Source organism: Capsicum annuum, chromosome 4, assembly GCF_002878395.1.
Source record: "Capsicum annuum cultivar UCD-10X-F1 chromosome 4, UCD10Xv1.1, whole genome shotgun sequence".
In the NCBI taxonomy this organism is placed as follows: domain Eukaryota; kingdom Viridiplantae; phylum Streptophyta; class Magnoliopsida; order Solanales; family Solanaceae; genus Capsicum; species Capsicum annuum.
The window spans coordinates 200189685-200210557 of record NC_061114.1 but is presented as its reverse complement, the minus strand read 5'-3'; the positions used below and the strand labels follow the sequence as shown (position 1 = coordinate 200210557).

General features: G+C 34.7%; 2 protein-coding genes across 5 annotated transcripts; both read left to right on the top strand.

Moving 5' to 3' along the window:
- The first annotated feature begins 572 nt into the window (after window positions 1-572).
- Window positions 573-4131, top strand: LOC107867583 (tRNA (carboxymethyluridine(34)-5-O)-methyltransferase). Of its 3 annotated transcripts, none has more exons than XM_016713887.2 (3): window positions 573-798; window positions 1796-2903; window positions 3657-4131. In XM_016713887.2, the coding sequence occupies exons 2-3, from the start codon at window positions 1825-1827 to the stop codon at window positions 3742-3744; spliced, it is 1167 nt and encodes a 388-aa protein (XP_016569373.2). In that variant the 5' UTR covers window positions 573-798; window positions 1796-1824; the 3' UTR covers window positions 3745-4131. The 3 variants fall into 3 exon arrangements, with proteins under 3 accessions (XP_016569373.2, XP_047266401.1, XP_047266402.1); XM_047410445.1 differs by having other exon boundaries at window positions 606-805; XM_047410446.1 differs by having other exon boundaries at window positions 784-1110.
- Window positions 4132-7718: 3587 nt separating this feature from the next.
- On the top strand, window positions 7719-20798 carry LOC107867582 (uncharacterized protein At4g37920). Of its 2 annotated transcripts, none has more exons than XM_016713885.2 (6): window positions 7719-8173; window positions 9270-9676; window positions 10127-10295; window positions 10742-10986; window positions 19744-19931; window positions 20147-20798. In XM_016713885.2, exons 1-6 carry the CDS (start codon window positions 8017-8019, stop codon window positions 20304-20306), a joined length of 1326 nt encoding a protein of 441 aa, XP_016569371.1. In that variant the 5' UTR covers window positions 7719-8016; the 3' UTR covers window positions 20307-20798. The 2 variants fall into 2 exon arrangements, with proteins under 2 accessions (XP_016569371.1, XP_016569372.1); XM_016713886.2 differs by having other exon boundaries at window positions 7749-8173; window positions 9324-9676.
- Window positions 20799-20873: the final 75 nt, after the last annotated feature.

Here is a 20873-nt window from a genome sequence, read left to right as displayed (position 1 = left end):
CACAATAATTAACAACTTAAAAAGTTTAAGAGATATAATATATTTGGTTGACCGTCGAAATTATATTAGTGCCACTTAAATTTGAATAATAAAAAATATAATTGACTATAAGTGCCACAAAAGTTTGAACAAGGGGAGTTTCTCATGTATTATTTGAAAATTACATAAAAAATATTATAATTACAATATAGTTAACTACTTAAAATATCTTTAAAAAAATAATTTGTTATATATTTCTATAATAATTTACTATAAATCTCAATAATTAACGATTTAAATTTTTTGAAATATATAAAATATTTAGTTAACGCTCAAAATTATATCAGTGTCATTTAAATTGAGATAAAAAAGAGTATTATAAATCTCAATAAAAATTTAAATTATTTTTAAAATATAATTAACTATCAGTATCACAGAAATTTGAATAAGGAGAGTAACATGTATTATTTGAAAATTACATAAAAATATTATAAATTATGACAATTAATAACTTAAAATATTTTTAAAATATAATTATCTAAATTATATTTGTGATACATAAATTGAAATAAAAAAATAATAAATATTAGGCTCATGCTTTGCACGGCCTTCGACCTCTAAGCATACATGTACAATTTCACTTTTTTTAATCCAAATTTCTTGGATAAAACCAATTAAATTAGGGTTTCCGTAATTAGATTAAAACAGCATGCTAAAAATAGCACTCCAATTGAGAGTAAAGCCCAGTTTGCAATTTTCGGCCCGCCAGTAGATTGAACTACCACTACCACTTACTCTTCTTCTGACGAAAATCGATCAGTAAGTTGTTAGTATTTTTCTCTTTATATTTATCTCAATTTCAATAAATTGTAACTGTTAATGGGACTTGTTGAATTGTATTACAATGTTTTTGTATGTCGATTTCCTATTTTGGTGTAAATTCCATATGTGGGTTTAATTGGCACTGTGCTTGTGGACTACTGCTGTTTAGGCTGTTTGGTGGATCTGTTGTGTTTGCTCAAGCTAGCTCGGATACCATCTTTATTGAAAAAGGGAAATATTATAGTATTGGGAGTTCTAGTTCTTGATACTTAGGGGTGTTTGCTAGCTGATTGGACCTGAGTTAAATAGGTATCAAATCTGCATATAATGTTTGCTAATTGTTTATTAGGTAAGTTATTTATCTATAAAATTAATATAGTGTTTGGTTTGTAATTTAGAAACCCGCATAACTAATAGATTTTGTAAGTTATGGGGTAATTTGTGTATTATTTATGCAGGATGGAAGGTGGAATAACTAAAACGTGCATTACTCTAACCAGCTACCAAACGGCCCCTTAGTTCTTAAGTTTTACTACACCTACTAAATCATCCTAATGTACTATAAGGGATTTTTTTTTTTTTTTGAATTTGTTAGATAATACCATTTTTTAATTTGGGCAGCCCAGTGCACTAAAGGTTCCGCTATGAGCAGGTTCTGGGAAAGGCCCCACCACAAGGATGTACTGTATGCAGCCTTACTTTGCATTTCTGCTAGAGGCTTTTAAGTTGTTTTACTGTTACCCAAAATTCCTCATTAAGGCAAATGCTAATCCTAATTAGTGTATCCAATTGGCCTTTTGAGTTAATGTTATTATGTGATGGGTTAGAATGGTTTGTATGGCTGAAAATTTAGAAAAGATAAGAAAATAGCTTCAATACATTAAGATTACATGAGAAGTGAGGTAAATATTCCATTTTTCTATTGGAAGATTGCTTGCTTGGTTAATTTGTTGTGAACCTGAGTTGCTATTGCTTTTCTTTGTTGTCTGAGCAGATTCTTGGCATATACCATTCAGGTAGCTGATGCTTGTTGTTGTTGGAACGGCAAGATCATTTTGTTTCAAAGGAATATATACTAAATCTACTTGTATAGTTGGTTATATTTTCAGCACAAGAAGATTTAGTACAATGAAGGAAGTTGGAATTGATTACGCCTCTGGTCTGCATACACTGGAATCTGTAGGAGAGGCTCCTGTTTTACGTCCTGTGTCTGTGAGAGCAAAATGTTCTTCAAATGTTCAATCAACTCCAGAAATTGAAAAGAAGTATGTCCATGGTGTTTATGATGCTATTGCTCCCCATTTCAGTTCCACTAGGTTTGCAAAGTGGCCCAAAGTGTCAGCTTTTTTGAGCTCATTGTCTCCCGGTTCTCTCGTCTTAGACGCTGGATGTGGAAATGGGAAATACTTAGGATTAAATCCTGATTGTTTCTTCATTGGTTGTGACATTAGTGCTGCTCTTATTAATATATGTGCAGAGAGAGAGCATGAAGTTTTGGTTGCAGATGCTGTTAACTTACCATATAGAACTGGTTATGGCGATGCAGCAATTTCTATTGCTGTGTTGCATCACCTAAGTACTGAAAATAGGAGGAGGAAAGCGGTCGAGGAGCTTGTCCGTGTTGTTAAAAAGGGCGGGTGTGTTTTAATTACTGTCTGGGCTAGGGAACAAGAAGACGGGTCGTTAATTGAAAAGTGGACCCCACTTAACCAAAGGTATGTAGAGGAATGGATAGGACCAGGGAGTCCTCGAGTTCGCAACCCTTCATCTCCTCGTACCCTAGAAAGCATCCCAGAAGCAGAGGAAAATGGTGCTGCGGAGAAGTTGAAAGGCCTACCTGCAAAGTCTTCCAATTTAAAATCAGCTGAAATTATGCAGCCAACCTCACTGGATGAAGGTCATTCTTTGCCTACTGGATCTGAAAAAGGTTATGCAGAGCAGCAGGAATTTTTTGTTCCCTGGCACTTACCTTATCATCGAGCTGAAGTAAGTGGGGCTTCAGCTGTTGCCTTGGCTAGTGGTTTGGCAAAGAAAGATGATAAAAAGGGTTCTGTGGTATATAATAGATATTACCATGTTTTTAGCGAAGGTGAACTTGAGAGGTAATTTCCTTTTTATTTTATATAATAGGAGAAAAAATAATCTCTAATCCCTTTTGACTGATGTCATTCTGTCAAGTCATGTTAACAAGTGCCTATCTCAGTTAGTAATTTTTCCAATTTGTAACTTAGTAAACCAAATTTTCTTTATATTTCTCATAAGTGCTCTGTTGTGTCTTCTTTGGCTAGGATGGTTTTTAACACTTTGTATCTTTCTTTGAGTAGAAATTTAGTGTACAATCAACCTTCTGGTAATAATATGGTCATAGAGTTTGAATCTGTAAAAACATATTGATATTCAGGTCACATGCGAGCTTTTGGAATTGTACCGTCTTCAAAAGAGCAATGAGCTTTAGAGTTTGGATTATCTCATTGTAGGCAATGCGTAGGAGTCTCTTTCATCTTTATTGGAAGTAACATTGACAACTTTACTGTTCTTTCCTGTATACTAAAGTCCCTGCACATAGATGTTTGAATGAAACAAATCAAAAAAGCCTGTGCTACCAGTTGATCAGTTTCTCTTGATAAGTAAAATTTAGTTTTTTTTCTCTCATTATCCCTGGGCTTATACGTGTTTGTTTCTGATTTATTCTGAAGTTCTTTTATAGTTTCTTTCATACATACCCCCCTCCCCACCTTTTCTGTTTGGGTGTGGGAGGCCCTTGAGCAGTTGAGGTGAAGACTGTTCACCAAATTAGAAGTTTGCAAGTTTGTAACAATGAGCTGCACTAATCAACATGTTCCGTTCTTCGACAGGTTGGTGTCTGGTCTGGATAACGCCATTCTCGTTGATAGATTCTATGATAAATCAAATTGGTGCATCATTCTTGAGAAAACATCGTGATAGTGTTGAACTTTTCAGAAGATTCTTGCACTTTCATTTGAGAAGTGAATATGAAGTGTTTCATACATGGAGTATATTGCTACAGATTATGGAGGAATAGAAACATAGCTCTGGTCCTTCATTCTCCACTGGTTGCCCGTATCTCTCATCATCCTGGTGTGATTGCCTGCCATATTGTGGTTATGTATTACCCTGTCTTGTAAAATGCAATTATGTTTATGACTTTGGGTACACAGACCTGAGAACAAAGGGTTTGATATCCAAGTTAAGTTTTGGGGTAGAGCGTTTTCTTGAATAAATTTATGGCTGTATTTTAGGTAACTGAATGGATTTGACGTGTCTCTTAAGAGTTAAATATCGAAAAGCACAAACCACCCCTTAAGTTTACAGGTTGGACTAAACTCACTCCTATTAACGTTTCTTCTTTGTGCGTTCATCTTCTGGCTTTGAGCACCTGGCTAGTTCTTCAACAATCTGCTTTTATCCATCTTTCAGAAGCAAATGAGAAGTCAAACAACAACATACTCAATGTATTTTCACAGAGTGGGGTCATAGAGTGTTTTTAGGTTTTCTTGCTTTCCAAAGACATAACATTACTTGTCACCTTTTCAAAGTAAGCACCAAAGATTTATGAATGGTATGATGACCTAGTGATCAATTAAGTGGATGCAAATTCTGTTGATCATGATATAGTTTAAAGACAAAACATGCTGATGATTTTGTCTCATTTAAGTTTTGACGGGTAGAGTCAATGGATGCTTGTGTTGGGAGAGGTAGCACGTGTTGAATGAAACAGAATTGTGGTGCAGTGTGCACGCAAGCGAATTAAGCCACTTTTGTTGTTGAAAAAAAAAGTAAGCACAGAAATATCAGTAATAAGAGACTGATAGAATGATTATTTTATTTAAAAGAGATTTGTTTGAGATTTTTATTATAATCTTTAGTTAATTTAGCCTAAATGGAGTAGTAACTAGTAATTAGTAGTTAACTTCAGTTTCATAAACAAAGTAACTCTACGCGAGATACGTACAACCAGGACAAAATCAAAGGCGGGCCTTTTGTGTACGTGGGAGAAGGATATTTTAGCAACAATACCAGCTGCTTCTCCAGTTTACTAGAGGGTTCTTGTACTTATGTCAGCACTAGATATGACCCAACGTTAAAGATATTTTTACTATGTATAGTAAGTTAAATTGATATTAATTCGAATTATGAATTATAAAATATAAATACACAAAACATATTAACTGTTTAGTAGATATTTTTACTATGAATAGTTAAATTGATATTAATTCGAATTATGAATTATAAAATATAAATACATAAAACATATTAACTACTTAGTAGTATTTTTGAAGGAATCAAGTCTTACAAGATAATTATGTATAACTTACTCATATAAACATCAAAATTCGATGCATTTAGAAGTTTATATCTTTAATCATATGATTGATATTTGCTACATTAAGTAGAAAATTTGAGATTAAAATTGATAAATAAGACTTGACATTTGTTGTATAAAATAGAGAATAATTGTTGAAAAAGATAAAGGGTTGTCTAGTCATTGCATATTACATCACATGTGGATTGCAATTAATAACCCACATTGTATTTCCATACTAAGCCGTCATAAACATCATTTGCTTTCACTTTCTCCTTCTTTTTTATTTGTCAACTTGTTCTTTGAAGTTAAACTAAATTAATATTTTAAATTCAAATTTTAAGTATTTCAAAAATTATATATAAAAAAAATTATAAGTTACCATCTTTTATATTAATTTAAATTATTTAACTTTGAGAATACGATAAAACATACTTCTGTAGTTATTTTATTGAATTTTACTTTTGTATATGTTCCTTCCATTAAAACGTGGAGTCGTTTGTTAGAGTTTACAAAAATAATGCTGATAGAATGTATTAATAATGTTTGCATTAATAATGCTTGTATTAGTAATATTGGTATTATTTATGCTAACATTATTCTTTATACACTATTTGATGTAATGTATTAGAACTTGTATTTTTCAATTTTGATATATTTAAACAAAAGTTAAAAAAAAAAAAAAAGACGGATTGCATATACATCCTAAGATTCATCCGGGATCTAGCATGAGCTCAATATATGTTTTTTTATCGCAACTTTCGTGACACAAATTGAATTTAGATAATCAATCATACTTTTAATATGTTTTTAGATATTTTAAGTTGTTAATATTGTAATCTATAATATTTTTTGTGTAATTTTTAAATAATATATATTACATTCTTTATCCAAACTTTTGTGTCATTGATAGTCAATTGTATTTTAAAAATAATTTAAATTATTAATTATTGTGATTTATAATATTTTTCTTCTATTTCAATATAAGCAACACTGATACAATTTCGAGAGTCAACCAAATATTTATATCATTTAAAATTTTTAAGTTGTTAGTTATTGTGATTTATAGTATTTTTTAAATATTTTATAAAAATATATAATAGATTAAATTATTATTATATATTTCAAGTTTTTAGTTATTGTAATTTATAATATTTTTATATAATTTTTAAAAAACATATGCTACACTCCTTGTCCAGTGTTTTGTATCACTAATAGTCAATTACATTTTTTAAATAATTTAAATTTTTAATTATTATATAAAACTTTTTCTACTATAATTTAAGTGACATGATGCTTAAATGCCCATAATAATTAATTAGAGGTGATATAGTAATCACGAATGAAGCAACGAAATAGACGTGTCTTAAATAACTCACAACAACTAATTAGATGTGATGTAATAAAATTACTATAAAAGATACTTGTGAAAAAAAAAAGTAAGTGAAATCTCATATAAGACGTCAAGTTATTTAAAACATCAAGAGTTAACTTATCATTTTATATCTATTTTGTCTTTTTAATTAAATATTATTTATTTATTTAATACTTAGATGACTTATAATAATTAATTAGAGGTGATATTTAGTAAAATTATGATTAAAGCAGCTGAAACGAACATGTCATAAATATCTATTCTATTGTTTTATTAGATATTATTAATTTTTTAATATGTAAATAATTTATAATAATTACTTAGGAATGATATCGTAAAATCATGGAACAAACAGCTGAAGCTGACAGGTCGATGGAGAGCTACTTTAAATACTTAGATGACTTATAATAATTAATTAGGAAAATATTTAGTAAAATTACGATTAAAGCAGCTGAAGCAAACATGTCATAAATGTCTATTTTACTTTTTTTTATTAAATATTATTAATTTTTTAATATATAAATAATTTATAATAATTAATTAAAAGTAAAATTAAGACTGAAGCAACTGAAATAGACATGTCATAAATATCTATTTTTTAAAAATTAAATATTATTATTTTTTAATATATAAATAACTTATAATAATTAATTAGGGGCAATATAATAAAATCACGATTGAAGAAATTGAAGCAGACAACATAAGCAGATATATCGAAATTTTCTCTTCTATATATTAGGAAAAAAAATTAAATTAGGTGAAATTGTAGTAACAAATAAGAAAAAAAGTAAATTATATGTTTGATATGAAATTAAACAAAGAATAAAATTTATTTAATTGTATCAATAATTAATTTTTACAATAAATTATCATCTTACTAATCAATTTACTTAAATATAATATATTTGAAACAATTTTATACAATAAAAAGATAAATAAAAATGAAAAGTAAATAGAAGATGGAGGGCTCACGTGTGTGGAAATATATGCAAGGCTACATATGATGACATTATTGTAAATTCTTTACTTGGCATTGTTGATAATTAAAGAGAAAAGAATGAGCTTTTATTAAAACTTTTGATGATATTCAAAAAATAAAGAATAAAAAATTATCAATTTGAACTTAAAACTTATTTTACAGATCTTAATACCTTCAATATTGAATTTAAAAACAAAAATGTGACATATTAAAATCTTCACTTCTAATATATAGAAAAGAAAAGAAAGGTATCATTTGATAGGAGAGAGAAGACATAATAATTTAGAAATAAGAAAAATTAGGTAATACCGCTATTTAATTTATCATAATTATTTAAAATTTCGATCTTTTTACATAATCACATCTTGTAATGTATTACCCGATCCGTTTCCGTTCGTGTCAATAATTTTGGTCTTCCCTGCTACCTGATATTCAGAAAAACAAACAAACAAACACACAAGGAACAGAGTGTGTTAAGCAGTTCTCTCTCAAAACTAACTTCATCTGCTTTCTTCTTCACTTGTAAACCATCAAATAATGGTTCTAGCAGCTTCTATTATACCTTGCTCCTATGCAGTTACCGTACGGCCACCCACTTGTGCTTCTAGAAATTTCTCCCTTCTTCCGCCGCTCTCTTTTATCCCAAATCCAATTCAACATCGTCAGCGGCACCTCGCCGGAGCTAATACCGGAGGTATGTAACACTTCTCCCGGTCTTATCGTACTATGAAAATATTCTATTTACTTAAAGTATTATTCTCAGTTTGAACGATTCTAATTCATTTTATGATTCATATTTTGAACTTAGATACGCTTATTAGTACAAAAAATTTTTTTTGTACTTACTCCGCTTTAACTTGTTTGTCTTGTTTTGAGTTGACACGGAGTTTAGAAAAGTAGGAGATTTTTGTATCTTGTGATTTCAAATTAAAATTGTGTCAAATGTATCAAAATGTCTTTTTAATCTCGTGGCCTTGCATGCCATGTGGAAAGATGATGGAATTAAAGAGATGTCAGCTAAGGAAAGAGAGATTCTTTTTCAAAGGGATTAAAAAGGAAAGTAGGACTAACAAATAGAAACGGAGGGAGTAGGCGTTTGGAGAAAATTTATTGTGATGTTGAAAGACATGATTATAAAGTTCAATATAGAACTTAAATATGCTTATAGCAACAACAACAACATACCACTACATCAGATGAAGTAGAGAGGCTGTTTCCGATAGACCCCTGGCTTAGGACCGATAGCAGTATAACAGACACAAAACATAAATGCATATAAACTAATACAATCTGCAAAATAAACTAACGGAAAACTTTGGCCCATGCAGGTTCTTGACCAGGTGTAATGTATTTTTCTGTCAGTAATCTTTGATACTCTTAATTTAGTATGCATTTGGAGAAAAATTGTGGTGAAGTTGAAAGACAGGATTATTAAGTTCAAAATCTGAACTTAATATGCATATCAAAAAAATAAAAAGGAAAAATTGAAATGAGGTGTGATGTATTTTCCGTCAAGGTAATGGTTGGAACTCTTAATCTAATATGCCTTTGGACCAAATTTGTGGTTAAGTTGAAAGACAGGATTATTCGAAGTTGGAGTTGGAGTTGAAGAAAACTTTATCTCAGTGATATGTTCCTTCCAGTATCATAATACTACCTAAGTTATTCTAACATCTTAAAATCTGGGATTAGTCAAAACACAATATAAAATGGGATGTAGGGAGTGCAATCTTTTGTCTGTTGGTTCTGTGAAATCGTTTGGAAAATAATGATGTCTCTCAAAATGTCAGGTTCTTTCTTATCTATAAATGGACTGAGGTTGAGACAGTCATCTCTTGCTGCAGTAATTGGTGATATAACTGCAGTGCCAGATGGTGCAGTCAACGACCAAATATCCACTACTAAGTTATCTGATTCTGTTACTAGTCAAGAAACTGATATGGAAAACGGAGAGGACAGTAAAGATGCTTCTGAAGGGTTGGATGAGAATAAAATGATCCGAATATGCGACAAGTTAATTGAGGTCTTCTTGGTTGACAAGCCCAAACCTATTGATTGGAGAAGATTGCTAGCATTTAGTAAGGAATGGAACAATATTCGCCCCCACTTCTACAAGCGGTGTCAGGACCGAGCAGACGGTGAGAGTGATCCTGGAATGAAGCACAAGTTTCTCAGGCTTCAAAGAAAACTGAAAGAGGTAACTGACTTCCATAGCGAGCATGAAGTTCTCATGCTGTATATGCCATATCATGAATTAATATGCTTTCAATTTACATAGAAACTCAATTATGTCAAATTCATTTTTGAATAATTTCAAATCTCCATGAATAAGATTAAACCTTATTCTGTTGTATTTATTTGAGTTTCTTCTTTAAGAAAGTCCCAACAAGCGCTCAGTTGAATCATGAATACTAAATTTAATCAATTATTTATGTTTAGTTGTTGCTAATTTCTGTGCTCTATTGGGATGAGTTGATCTTTTATAATCAATTACATATTACAGATCAAAGGATTGAGGGTGATTTTGAGGATTATTAGTAGATTTCTTGCAATATTTATCTTATTTCTTGTGTTTAAGATACAATTTTCAGCTTTTATGTGAGCTTGGTCTGTTTTTTTTGAGATTCAACTGGAAGTTCCTTTCCAGGTTGATGATGACGTTCAGAGGCATAACGAACTTCTTGAGACCATCAGAAGGTCACCATCCGAGGTTGGTGATATTGTTGCCAGGCGTCGTAAAGATTTTACAAAAGAGTTTTTTGTTCATCTCCACACTGTCGCAGAATCCTATTATGATGATCCAGCAGAACAAAATGGTAAATATGCCTCCTGCCTGGAATTTTCTTCTTATTTTGGGTTGAATTTACTTTGAAAGTTTTGCCTTGTAATCTGTACTAAGACACTATTTCCTTTTTGCAATATATACATGCTAGAAATGTTGTTTCCCATATATTAACACATTTACTCCTCACTAAAGCTCGCTATATGTGGAGTCACTCCTAAGGTCCAAGAGAAAGAAGTCAAAAAGTATCAATTAAAATTTTTCCTCTTGCTATAGAAAACAAATATTAGTATGCTACAATATGATATTTTGTTTTAATGAGATAGAAGCAGCTTTTGGAGAATCTCTGACTCTGGGAGTGTAAGATTCTCTTACTGTAAATTTAGAAATTGAAAACCATATGTTCCCTTGCTTTTCATTACTTTGTTTCTGCTGTTGATCGGTTTCACTGACCAGATTTTGCATTTTCTCTATAATTAGCTGTGGCAAAACTAGGGAATATGTGTTTGGCAGCTGTGGAATCTTATGATACTGCTACTGAAAGCATAGAAGCATTAAACGCTGCAGAGTTAAAATTCCAAGATATACTCAATTCTCCTTCTTTGGATGCGGCTTGCAAGAAAATAGATGATTTGGCCCAAAAAAATCAACTTGATTCAGCACTGGTGCTCATGATTTCAAAAGCATGGTCAGCAGCCAAGGAGTCAGACATGACAAAAGACGAGGCAAGATCATTCTTTCCTTCAGCTGCAGATTCACATCTCACTTCTTCCTGTAATTTCCTTGTTCTAGCATAAACTTGATTTTCTTGTTAAGAGAAAGGTCATGGTATTATAAAAAGTAAGAACAACACTAAGGGAGTGCTGATCTATTTACAGGTTGAGCAAAAAAAAGCAAAAAACAGGAATCCCTTTCTAATCTTATAGGTATTCTTAGAGGCTAAGAATTGATACTGTATTATATTCTCAAAATAAAAAAGAAAAAGGCATTGATCTGTGGTGTTACTTGTCATTACCCATTTTAGGAGAAAAATGTGCCAGGGTTGGGCTTTTACTTTCCAATGAAAATGAACAAATGGTTTATGGTTCTGCCTCCTCCTGCATGGTTGACATCTGTTACGTAGAAAGATACCCCTCTTTTGAGGGTTTTCATGAGTCAGTCAAGCATTATGGGCTACTAAGTGTTATTTTATGTAGTTTCGGGTACAAGAATCTGAATAATTGCAACACGAACTTCAACAATAGTTCATGTATAAACAAGAACACCTCTGAAGTTCTTTAACACCTTCAACACAAAATTACTTAATAATCTATCCAAGAAGTGTGTTAGATTTCAGAAAATAGATGAAACAGAATTTAAGGCCAAGTCCCCCGACTTCACGGAGTGTCCTTAAGGAATAATTCCCCTCACTGTACCCAAGGTTATGGAATCTTCATCCCAGGATAAAATGGCCTACAATCCGACCAATAGCGGTACCTCAAATTGTCGGATTCTACGAACTCACTCAACAATTTGATTGATCACACAGAATGTTTTTAAGACAAGAAGAGATTTTATTTCAGAAGCATCAGTTCGAAATAGTGCCATGCATGCATATAACTCGAGGATCAAAACATAGAAAAATTTACTGTGTTTTTTCTTTCCCTTCGGATTAAATTTCTGTCGAATAAATTGTCCAAAAAGATAGATCTCATCGATCGATCATTTTCCAAATCCGAAGCTGAAGCCAAAGCCGAAGCCGAGCCGAGCGAGCAACGAAGACAACGGTGCGAGGCATCTCTTATTTCTTGCCTCACTTACCATGTGGAGTAAGTGTTCCTTATTTTAAACACTCACAAGTTCTCTTCTTCCACCAATGTGAGAGAAAGAGTGAACTTTCTAATTTGAGAGTACACTCTCTAAATTGGTGTCTCTCTTTTCCACCATTTTTCCTCCATTTTTCATATACTTTGAACCCAACAATCCCCCACATGAATGGGAAATGATTATTTTTCGTAAAGTTTTTACGGACAAGTATGTGATCATCAAGCAAAGACTGATTGCATCTAGATAAGTGGGTTTTCCTTTGAACTTTTCGTAGTGAACATGCATCGGATGCACTCGGTCAATCGGTAGATTTGATATCTTTGAACCGTCAAGCTTTAGTGTACACCTAGATAACACATGTCACACAACCAGCCTTTTACCATTTATGGTTCTCACGGTTTTGTTCTTTTCAGTCATGAACACGTCCCGGTTTCTTGATAGCTTAGAGAATAGGCCTTTACTAACATTCTCCTTAAAGCGGCTTCCACTTCGCCCTCACATAGGTGATTTCTATATGTTCAATCCTATAGATTTGATAATCATTAAAAGACTTTTCACCTTAAGTCTTATCCTTGTTTACTAAACATTGTCTACATCATGAGAATGGGTTGGGCAATTGACAATGTTGAACCTGTCAGACACAAATTTGTTTGATCTCCTTGAACCTAGCTCTTGGAATCTCCAGTCTGCTAGGTAGAGTTACTGTCTGCTAGGTAGAGTTACTGCCATGCTGACTTATCCTAGGCCTTAAACCCATTCCCTTGGATGCCCTTTCTACTCCTTCTCTAGATAGGCCTTTTGTAAGTGGATCCGACACATTATCCTTTGACTTTACATAGTCAACAGTGATAATTCCACTAGAGAGAAGTTCCTTGACGGTATTATGTCTCCGTCTTATGTGACGAGATTTACCGCTGTACATCATGCTTCCTGCCCTACCTATTGTTGCTTGGCTATCACAGTGTATACATACTGGTGCCACTGGTTTGGGCCAATAAGTAATATCTTCCAAGAAATTTGGAGCCATTCTGCTTCTTCACCGGTTTTATCCAATGCGATAAATTCAGATTCCATTGTAGAGCGAGCAATACAAGTCTGTTTGGATGATTTCCAAGAGACTGCTCCTTCACCGATAGTAAATACATATCCACTTGTGAATTTTACTTCGTTCTATGCGGTGATCCAATTTGCATCACTATGTCCTTCAAGTACCGCGGGATATTTATTATAATGCAAAACATAGTCTTGAGTGTATTTAAGATATCGAAACACTCTTTTCATTGCCATCTAATGAGTTTTGTTGGGATTACTCGTGTACCGACTCAATTTACTAATAGCGCATGCTATATCTGGTCGTGTACAGTTCATTATATACATTAAACATCCCAATACTCTTGCGTACTCCAATTGTGAGTCACTTTCACTTTCATTCTTTCGAAGTGCAAAGCTCACATCCAATGGAGTCTTGGCAATACCGAATTCCATATACTTGAATTTGTCAAGTACCTTTTCGATATAATGAGACTGTGACAATGCCAACCCTTGTGGAGTTCTATGGATTCTTATACCTAAGATCACATCCGCAACTCCAAGGTCTTTCATATCAAACTTGCTCTCGAGCATTCGTTTCGTTGCATTTATGTCAGAAATGTCTCTACTGATGATCTACATATCATCCACATATAAACACACAATGACTTGGTGACTTGGAGTGTCTTTAATATAAACACATTTATCACATTCATTTATTTTGAACTCGTTTGTCAACATGGTTTGGTCAAACTTCATATGCCATTGTTTAGGTGCTTGCTTTAGTCCATACAATGACTTAATAAGTTTACACACCTTATTCTCCTTTCCTGGAACCACAAAAACCTCAGGTTGTTCCATATAAATATCTTCCTCCAATTCTCTATTTAGGAATGTGGTTTTCACATCCATTTGAAGGATTTCAAGACCATATACCGCTGCCAAGGCAATTAACATTCGAATCGATGTTATCCTTGTTCCTGGCGAATATGTATCAAAGTAATCAAGGCTTTCTTTTTGCTTGAAGCCTTTACTTCAAGTCTTGCCTTGTATTTGTCAATACTACCATCTGCTTTTATTTTCCTTTTGAAGATCCATTTATAACCTAAAGGTTTATTTCCTGGAGGAAGATCAACCAATTCCCACGTATGGTTGCTTAAGATTGAATCAATTTCACTATTGACTGCCTCTTTCCAAAAGGATGAGTCTGACGACGACATCGCTTCTTTAAATGTTTGAGGCTCATTTTCTAAGAGAGATGTTACAAAATCTGATCCAAACGAAGTAGATGTTCTTTGACGTGTACTACGTCTTGGATTCTCTTCATTATGTACATTCTCACTTGGTTCATCTCGAGGTTGTTTAGATCCTCCACTAGACCGTTCATGTCTAATTTTGTACGGGTAAATGTTTTCAAAGAATTCAGCATTATCTGATTCAATTACTGTATTTTCATTTATATCCGGATGTTCGGATTTATGAACCAAAAACCGATATGCTTTACTACTTTTAGCATATCCTATGTACACACAGTCCACCATCTTAGGTCCTATCTTAACCCTTTTAGGCATTGGAACTTGGACCTTTGCTATACACCCCCACACTTTGAAATATTTCAAGTTGGGTTTCCTTCCTTTCCATTTCTCATAAGGAATTGATTGTGTCTTACTATGGGGAACTTTATTGAGTATACGATTGGCTGTAAGGATAGCCTCCCCACAAGTTTTGCGGTAAACCGGAACTTATAAGTAAGACATTCATCATTTCCTTCAAAGTTTGATTTTTTCTTTCCGCAATTCTATTAGATTGAGGTGAATACGGGCCGTAGTTTGATGGACAATTCCATTCTCTACACATATTTCGGCGAAAGGAGATTCATATTCTTCGCCCCTATCACTTCTTATCGTTTTTATCTTTTTCTCTAACTGATTTTCTACTTCAGTTTTGTATTGCCTAAACGCATCTATTGCTTCATCCTTACTATTTAGCAAGTAGACATAACAATATCTAGTGCAATCGTCAATAAAAGTTATGAAATACTTTTTTCCACCACGTGATGGTGTTGACTTCATATCACAAATGTCAGTGTGTATTAAGTCTAAGGGGTTGGAATTCCTTTCAACGGACTTATAAGGATGCTTGACATACTTTGATTCCACACACGTTTGACACTTTGATTTATTGCACTCAAAATTTGGCAAAACCTCTAAGTTAATCAATTTTCGTAACGTTTTGTAATTAACATGGCCTAAACGTTCATGCCACAAATTATAAGACTCAAGCAAGTAAGAAGAATTTAAACTTTTATTGATTTCAACATTCATTACATTCATCTTATAAAGGCCCTCGGTGAGATAGCCTTTTCCTATATACACTTCTCCTTTGCTAATTACAATTTTTTCAGAAACGGTTACACATTTGAATCTGTTCTTGTCTAGAAGTGAAACAGAAATCAAGTTCCTACGCAATTCTGGAACGTACAAGACATTGTTAAGTGTCAAAACCTTTCCTGAAGTTATTTTCAAGCCCACTTTTCCTGTTCCTTCTACCTTAGCCGTAGCGGAGTTAGCCATGTAGATCATTTCTTCTACTTGAGCCGGAGCAAATGACGAAAACAACTCTTAGTTGGCACAAACATGACGGGTGGCACCGGAATCCATCCACCACTCGCGAGGATTCCCCACCAAGTTGCATTCTGAAAACATAGCACACAGATCATCACATTCTTTGTTGGACTCAATCATATTTGCTTGGTCCTTTTTCTTACCTTTCTTAGGGGCACGAGATGACTGTCAGTTGTATCAAGGAGACAGCTAGAGAGGTGTTGGGTGTTTCGAGAAGCCGATCTGGCAAGCACTGGGGGACTGGTGGTGGAAAGAAGAAGTTAAGAGGAAGGTGGAAACTAAGAAGGTGGCTTATGCGAAGTTGGTGGAGAGCAAGTATGACGAGGAGAAGCGGACGAATAGGGAGGAGTATAACTTTGCTAGGAAATAGGCTAAGTTAGTGGTTTCGACGATCAAGACAACAGCTTTCGAGAGCTTGTATGCGGTTTTAGAGGAGAAAAACAGGGATAAGAAGTTGTATAGGCTTGCCAAGGTTAGGAAGCGATGACCTGTGACCTTGACCAAGTGAAGTGCACAAGGGAGAGGATGACAAAGTATTGGTGGATGATACCTTCATTAGGAGGAGGTGGCAGTCTTATTTTTATTGACTTTTGAACAACGAGAGGGACAAAGGCTTAATGTTGGGGGATTTGGAGCACTCAAAGAGTTGTCGCGATTACAGCTATTGTAGGCATATTAAGGTTGAGGAGGTCAAGGGTGCTATTCGTAGGATGTGTAGGGTCGGGTGACTAGGTTAGACGAGATTTCAATGGATTTTTGGAAGAGCGGGGTAGGTATGGAGTGACTAACAAGATTGTTTAACATCATTTTTAGGACAACAAAGATGTCCGAAGCTTGGAGATGGAGTATGCTAATTCCATTATATAAGAACAAGGGGGACATTCAGAGTTGCAACAACTATAGGGGTATCAAGTTGTTGAGTCATACTATTGAAGGTTTGAGAAAGAGTGGTAGACTTGAGAATGAGGAGGATTGTGACTATTTTCGAGAATCAGTTTGGTTTCATGTCAGGCCGCTCGACTATTGAGGTCATTCATCTCGTGAGGAGACCAGTAGGGCAGTATAGGGAGATGAAGAAGGATTTGTACATGGTGTTCATTCATCTTGAGGAGGGGCCTGGAGGTTAGAGGTGTGTCAGTGATGTACATTAGGTCGATTCAGGACATGTGCGATAGATAGAGTGAAGACTCACGTGAGGACGGTAGAAGGAGATTTAGAGCATTTTCCTGTTTTGACAACGTTGCACCAGGGATAGACTTTTAATCCATTTTTATTCACCTTGGTGATGGATATATTGATGCGAAGTATTTAAGGGGAGGTGTCTTGGTGTATGCTATTTGCAGATGATGTAGTGCTTATTGATGAGACCCGAAAAAAGTTAATGATAAGTTGGAGGTTTGGAGACAGACGCTAGATTTATAAAAGCTTTGGTTGAGCAGGAAGAAGACGGAGTTCTTGGAGTGTAAGTTCAGTGATTTTACGCATGAGGCAAACGTGGTAATAGAACTGGATTCTCAGGCCATTCGGAAGAGAGATAGTTCAAGAATCATAGATTCAGGAGAATAGAGAGATTGACGAGGATGTCATTCACTGTATTGGTGCAAAGTGGTTGAAATGAAGGCTCGCTTCGGGAGTCTTGTGTGATAAGAAGGTGCCTCCCAAGCTTAAACGTAAGTTCTATAGATTGACAGTCTGACCGACTATGTTGTATGGAGCGGAGTGTTGGCCAGTTAAGAACTCCCATATTCAAAAGTGAATGTGGCGGAGATAAGGATGTTGTGATAGATGTGTGGACTTAATAGGAGTGATAAGGTTAGAAATGAGATTATTTGAGAGAAGGTAGGAGTGGCTTCGGTGGGAGACAAGAAGCAGGAAATAAGGTCGAGATAGTTCAGGCATGTGATGAGGAGTTGCATGGATGCCCCTGTACAGAGGTATGAGAGGCTAACTATTGATGATTTTAGACGGAGCAGAGGTAGGCTGAACTTCAGGCTGGCAACAAATTCGGTAAGGCAGTTCCGGTACCGGTTCCGGTTCCGATTCCGATCAAACCGGTCCGGTGGTACTGGTTCTGGTCCGTTGCCAGCTGAAGAAATATTAGGGGAAAGCTATTAGGCATGACATGGAACAGTTATAGCTTATGAAATAGCTTATGAAAGACATGACCCTTGATAGGAAGGTGTGGATGACGCGAAAGGGTAGAGAATTAGTGGGTAATAGTATCCTTACAAGTAAGAAGGTGTGCTTTGTTTGTAGATGTACCTGTAGTCATAGTGTTATGCATGTGTCTTGTAGTTTCTTGTTCGTGATGTTTGTGATTTTCGGATAAATAATTCATAGTATCTGGGGGCATCTTGTTTTGTTAATTATCTAATGGTGTGTTACCGACTTTGTTGTTTGTTTTTATGTTTTTTGCTTGGTATACTGTTATTTGTCTCGAGCCGGGGGTCTATAGGAAACCACCTCTCTACTTCATCCGAGATAGTGGTATGGACTGTGTACATTATACCCTCCCCAGATCCACTTTGTGGGAATACAATGGGTATCTTGTTGTTGTTGTAATATATGTAGCGAAGAATCCAGTATTTCCTATTTGTCCATGGACAACAATTTGGAAAAGCAAGGCCCCGAACAAAGTCAAATGCTTCACTTGGCAAATGATAGATGCCTCCCACTTGACAATCTATTTCTTTCTGAGGAAGATGCAGAAGATATTAATCACCTTTTCCTCCATTTTAAGGTCTCAAGCGAGCTTCGACATTTGGTTTTAAGTATCTTGGACATCAAATGGTGCATGTCGAATTCCACTTTAGATCTCCTACATGCATGGCATAGGAAAGGCATTGCCAAATCAGATTTTGGTACTTGGAACACATTATTTTCGGGTTATTTGGAAAGAAAGCAAAGCACCAATCTTTTAGGAGAAGAAAATTGTGATCAAACTCAAAACACAATTGTATATGTTAAAGACTTATTTTTGGTGCAAAGCCATGTTGGACTTTCGCTGTTCATTACATGACTTGTAATGCACATACCTTTTTGGGGGTACAACTAAACAGCACCTTGCTGGCTCACACCAATAATCTTTACCTCATCAAAATAAACAATCCAGCTGTGTTTATAAGAAAAAGGTTACCACTAAGAGAGAGAGAGAGAGAGTGACTTTTCCATCTAGATAAGAAAATTTCACATCTTTCAAGTACCCCTGACCAATTACTGTGTAGCTTTAACTTGATCAAGAAATAGAAGATTACTGAAATGAAAACATTCAAAATGACACAATTCTTAGTGATCTCCAAATAATTTTTGTTTTCCTTGTGGGAGCTACTTAAGATTCTGTTGGAGAATTTTCCTCTCAACTCGTAAGTGCAAACCTCTCCATCTCAACTCGTAAGTGTAAATCTCTCCATTTGTGAGGCTATAGAACTAGAAGTATGAGGCAAAGGTGACAAAGTATTTATGTCTAACTGATATAGATGATGGTAATTTACCCCATTAGCAATGTCATGGGATTTTTGCTAAACAACATGGACTTTCATAGTCTAATGACCGCAAACTAAAATTATCAAGCTGGAATTTTTCTATTGGAATAGTGATTGTTACCCTCCATGTTGACGAAAGTGTTGATGTTCATTAAAATAGTGTGTGGTTAGTAGCTTTTGTGAGTTCTTGCACTTGCTCTGCCCTTGTGACCTATTGTTGGAAACTTGGTTCACTTATAAGTTGAAGTTGCTATTGGAATTCTACAGGTAGCATAGCAGGTCTCCATCTTACATGTGGTGGTTTCATGTTTTAGAATTTCAGGACCGATAGACGTAGCTAGCATTCTTATCTGAGTCGCATGATTTCTTGTTTCAGCTCTATTTTTTGATGATAAACTTTTGCATGAGATGCGGTTCTGTATAAGTATGTTGACTCACCACAGTTTTTGGCTCTACTCATTCATGTCAAAAAGTTATTCCTTTTTCTCTGATAGGCAAATAGTTAAGCTTGTGAATTTATTTATTTTTTTCATTTTTACAGGTAAAGGATGTTCTTTATCACTTGTATATGACATCAAGAGGAAATCTTCAGAGGCTTATGCCAAAAGAAGTAAGAATTCTGAAATATCTACTCACAGTTAAGGATCCTGAGGAGCGAATGTGTGCTTTGAAAGATGCCTTCACACCGGGAGAAGAACTTGAAGGGGACGATGTAGATTGCTTGTACACGTATGTATTAAATCTAATACTTAATACTTTGACAGTTGTCCTTGATGTAAAGGCACTTCTGTCAGATGTATCTGAAATTATACATAATTGTACTTTCTACGGCTCGAATACTACTCTCCATCAGAGGCCGCCTTTTCCCTCCCTCATTTTTTGGTTTATTTAACATAGTTTTACTTTTTAGCTATGATTCATAGATGCCTGCCTACTCATTACAGGACTCCGGAGCAGCTATACAACTTGATAGGGACAGTGGTGGATGCATATAATTTCAGTAGAGAAGGCACTCTTATAAGAGAAGCCAGAGACTTGATGAACCCTACAATAATTCAGAAAATGGAGGAGTTAAAGAAGTTAATCGTAGATAACTTCATGTAAGCGTTTGTTTGATTTTAAGTAGGTATGGATTTTGCTGCCTGTGCAAGATTCATCAGCTCGTGCCATTATTCATCCGTGTGCTATATATCCCTGCTCTAATCTGGTGATCACATGATTACATCACAACATGGAACATAAATCCTGAAGGATCCAATCTGCACAGATCGTTCAACTGTCCTTAGCTCGGATTTTTGTATAGTCCATAAAATTTGAATATCCTAGATTTTGATTCGGAAGCATTGACATGTCGCCTAAAGTGGCATTAGCAGTTGCTGGTTGTATAGAACATTTTGAATTGTGTATGGTAAGAGTTTCTATAGTTGTTGTGGGATAGTGACTTGATGGTCTTTCTCCTTCAGAGAAACATGTTTCTTTTTGAAAGTGTCTTAAGTCTTTAGGATGATTTTTAATACACGAATGTATCATTTACCATGAAGCTTATATCACTATGACGAGGAACATAGGGACAAGTAGTCCTCTCTTATCTTGGCATGTCACTATGTCTTCCACTAATCGGTCTTGACAGCATCTTTACCTGTAGTAGCAGCATTTTTTTTTCAACAGTCG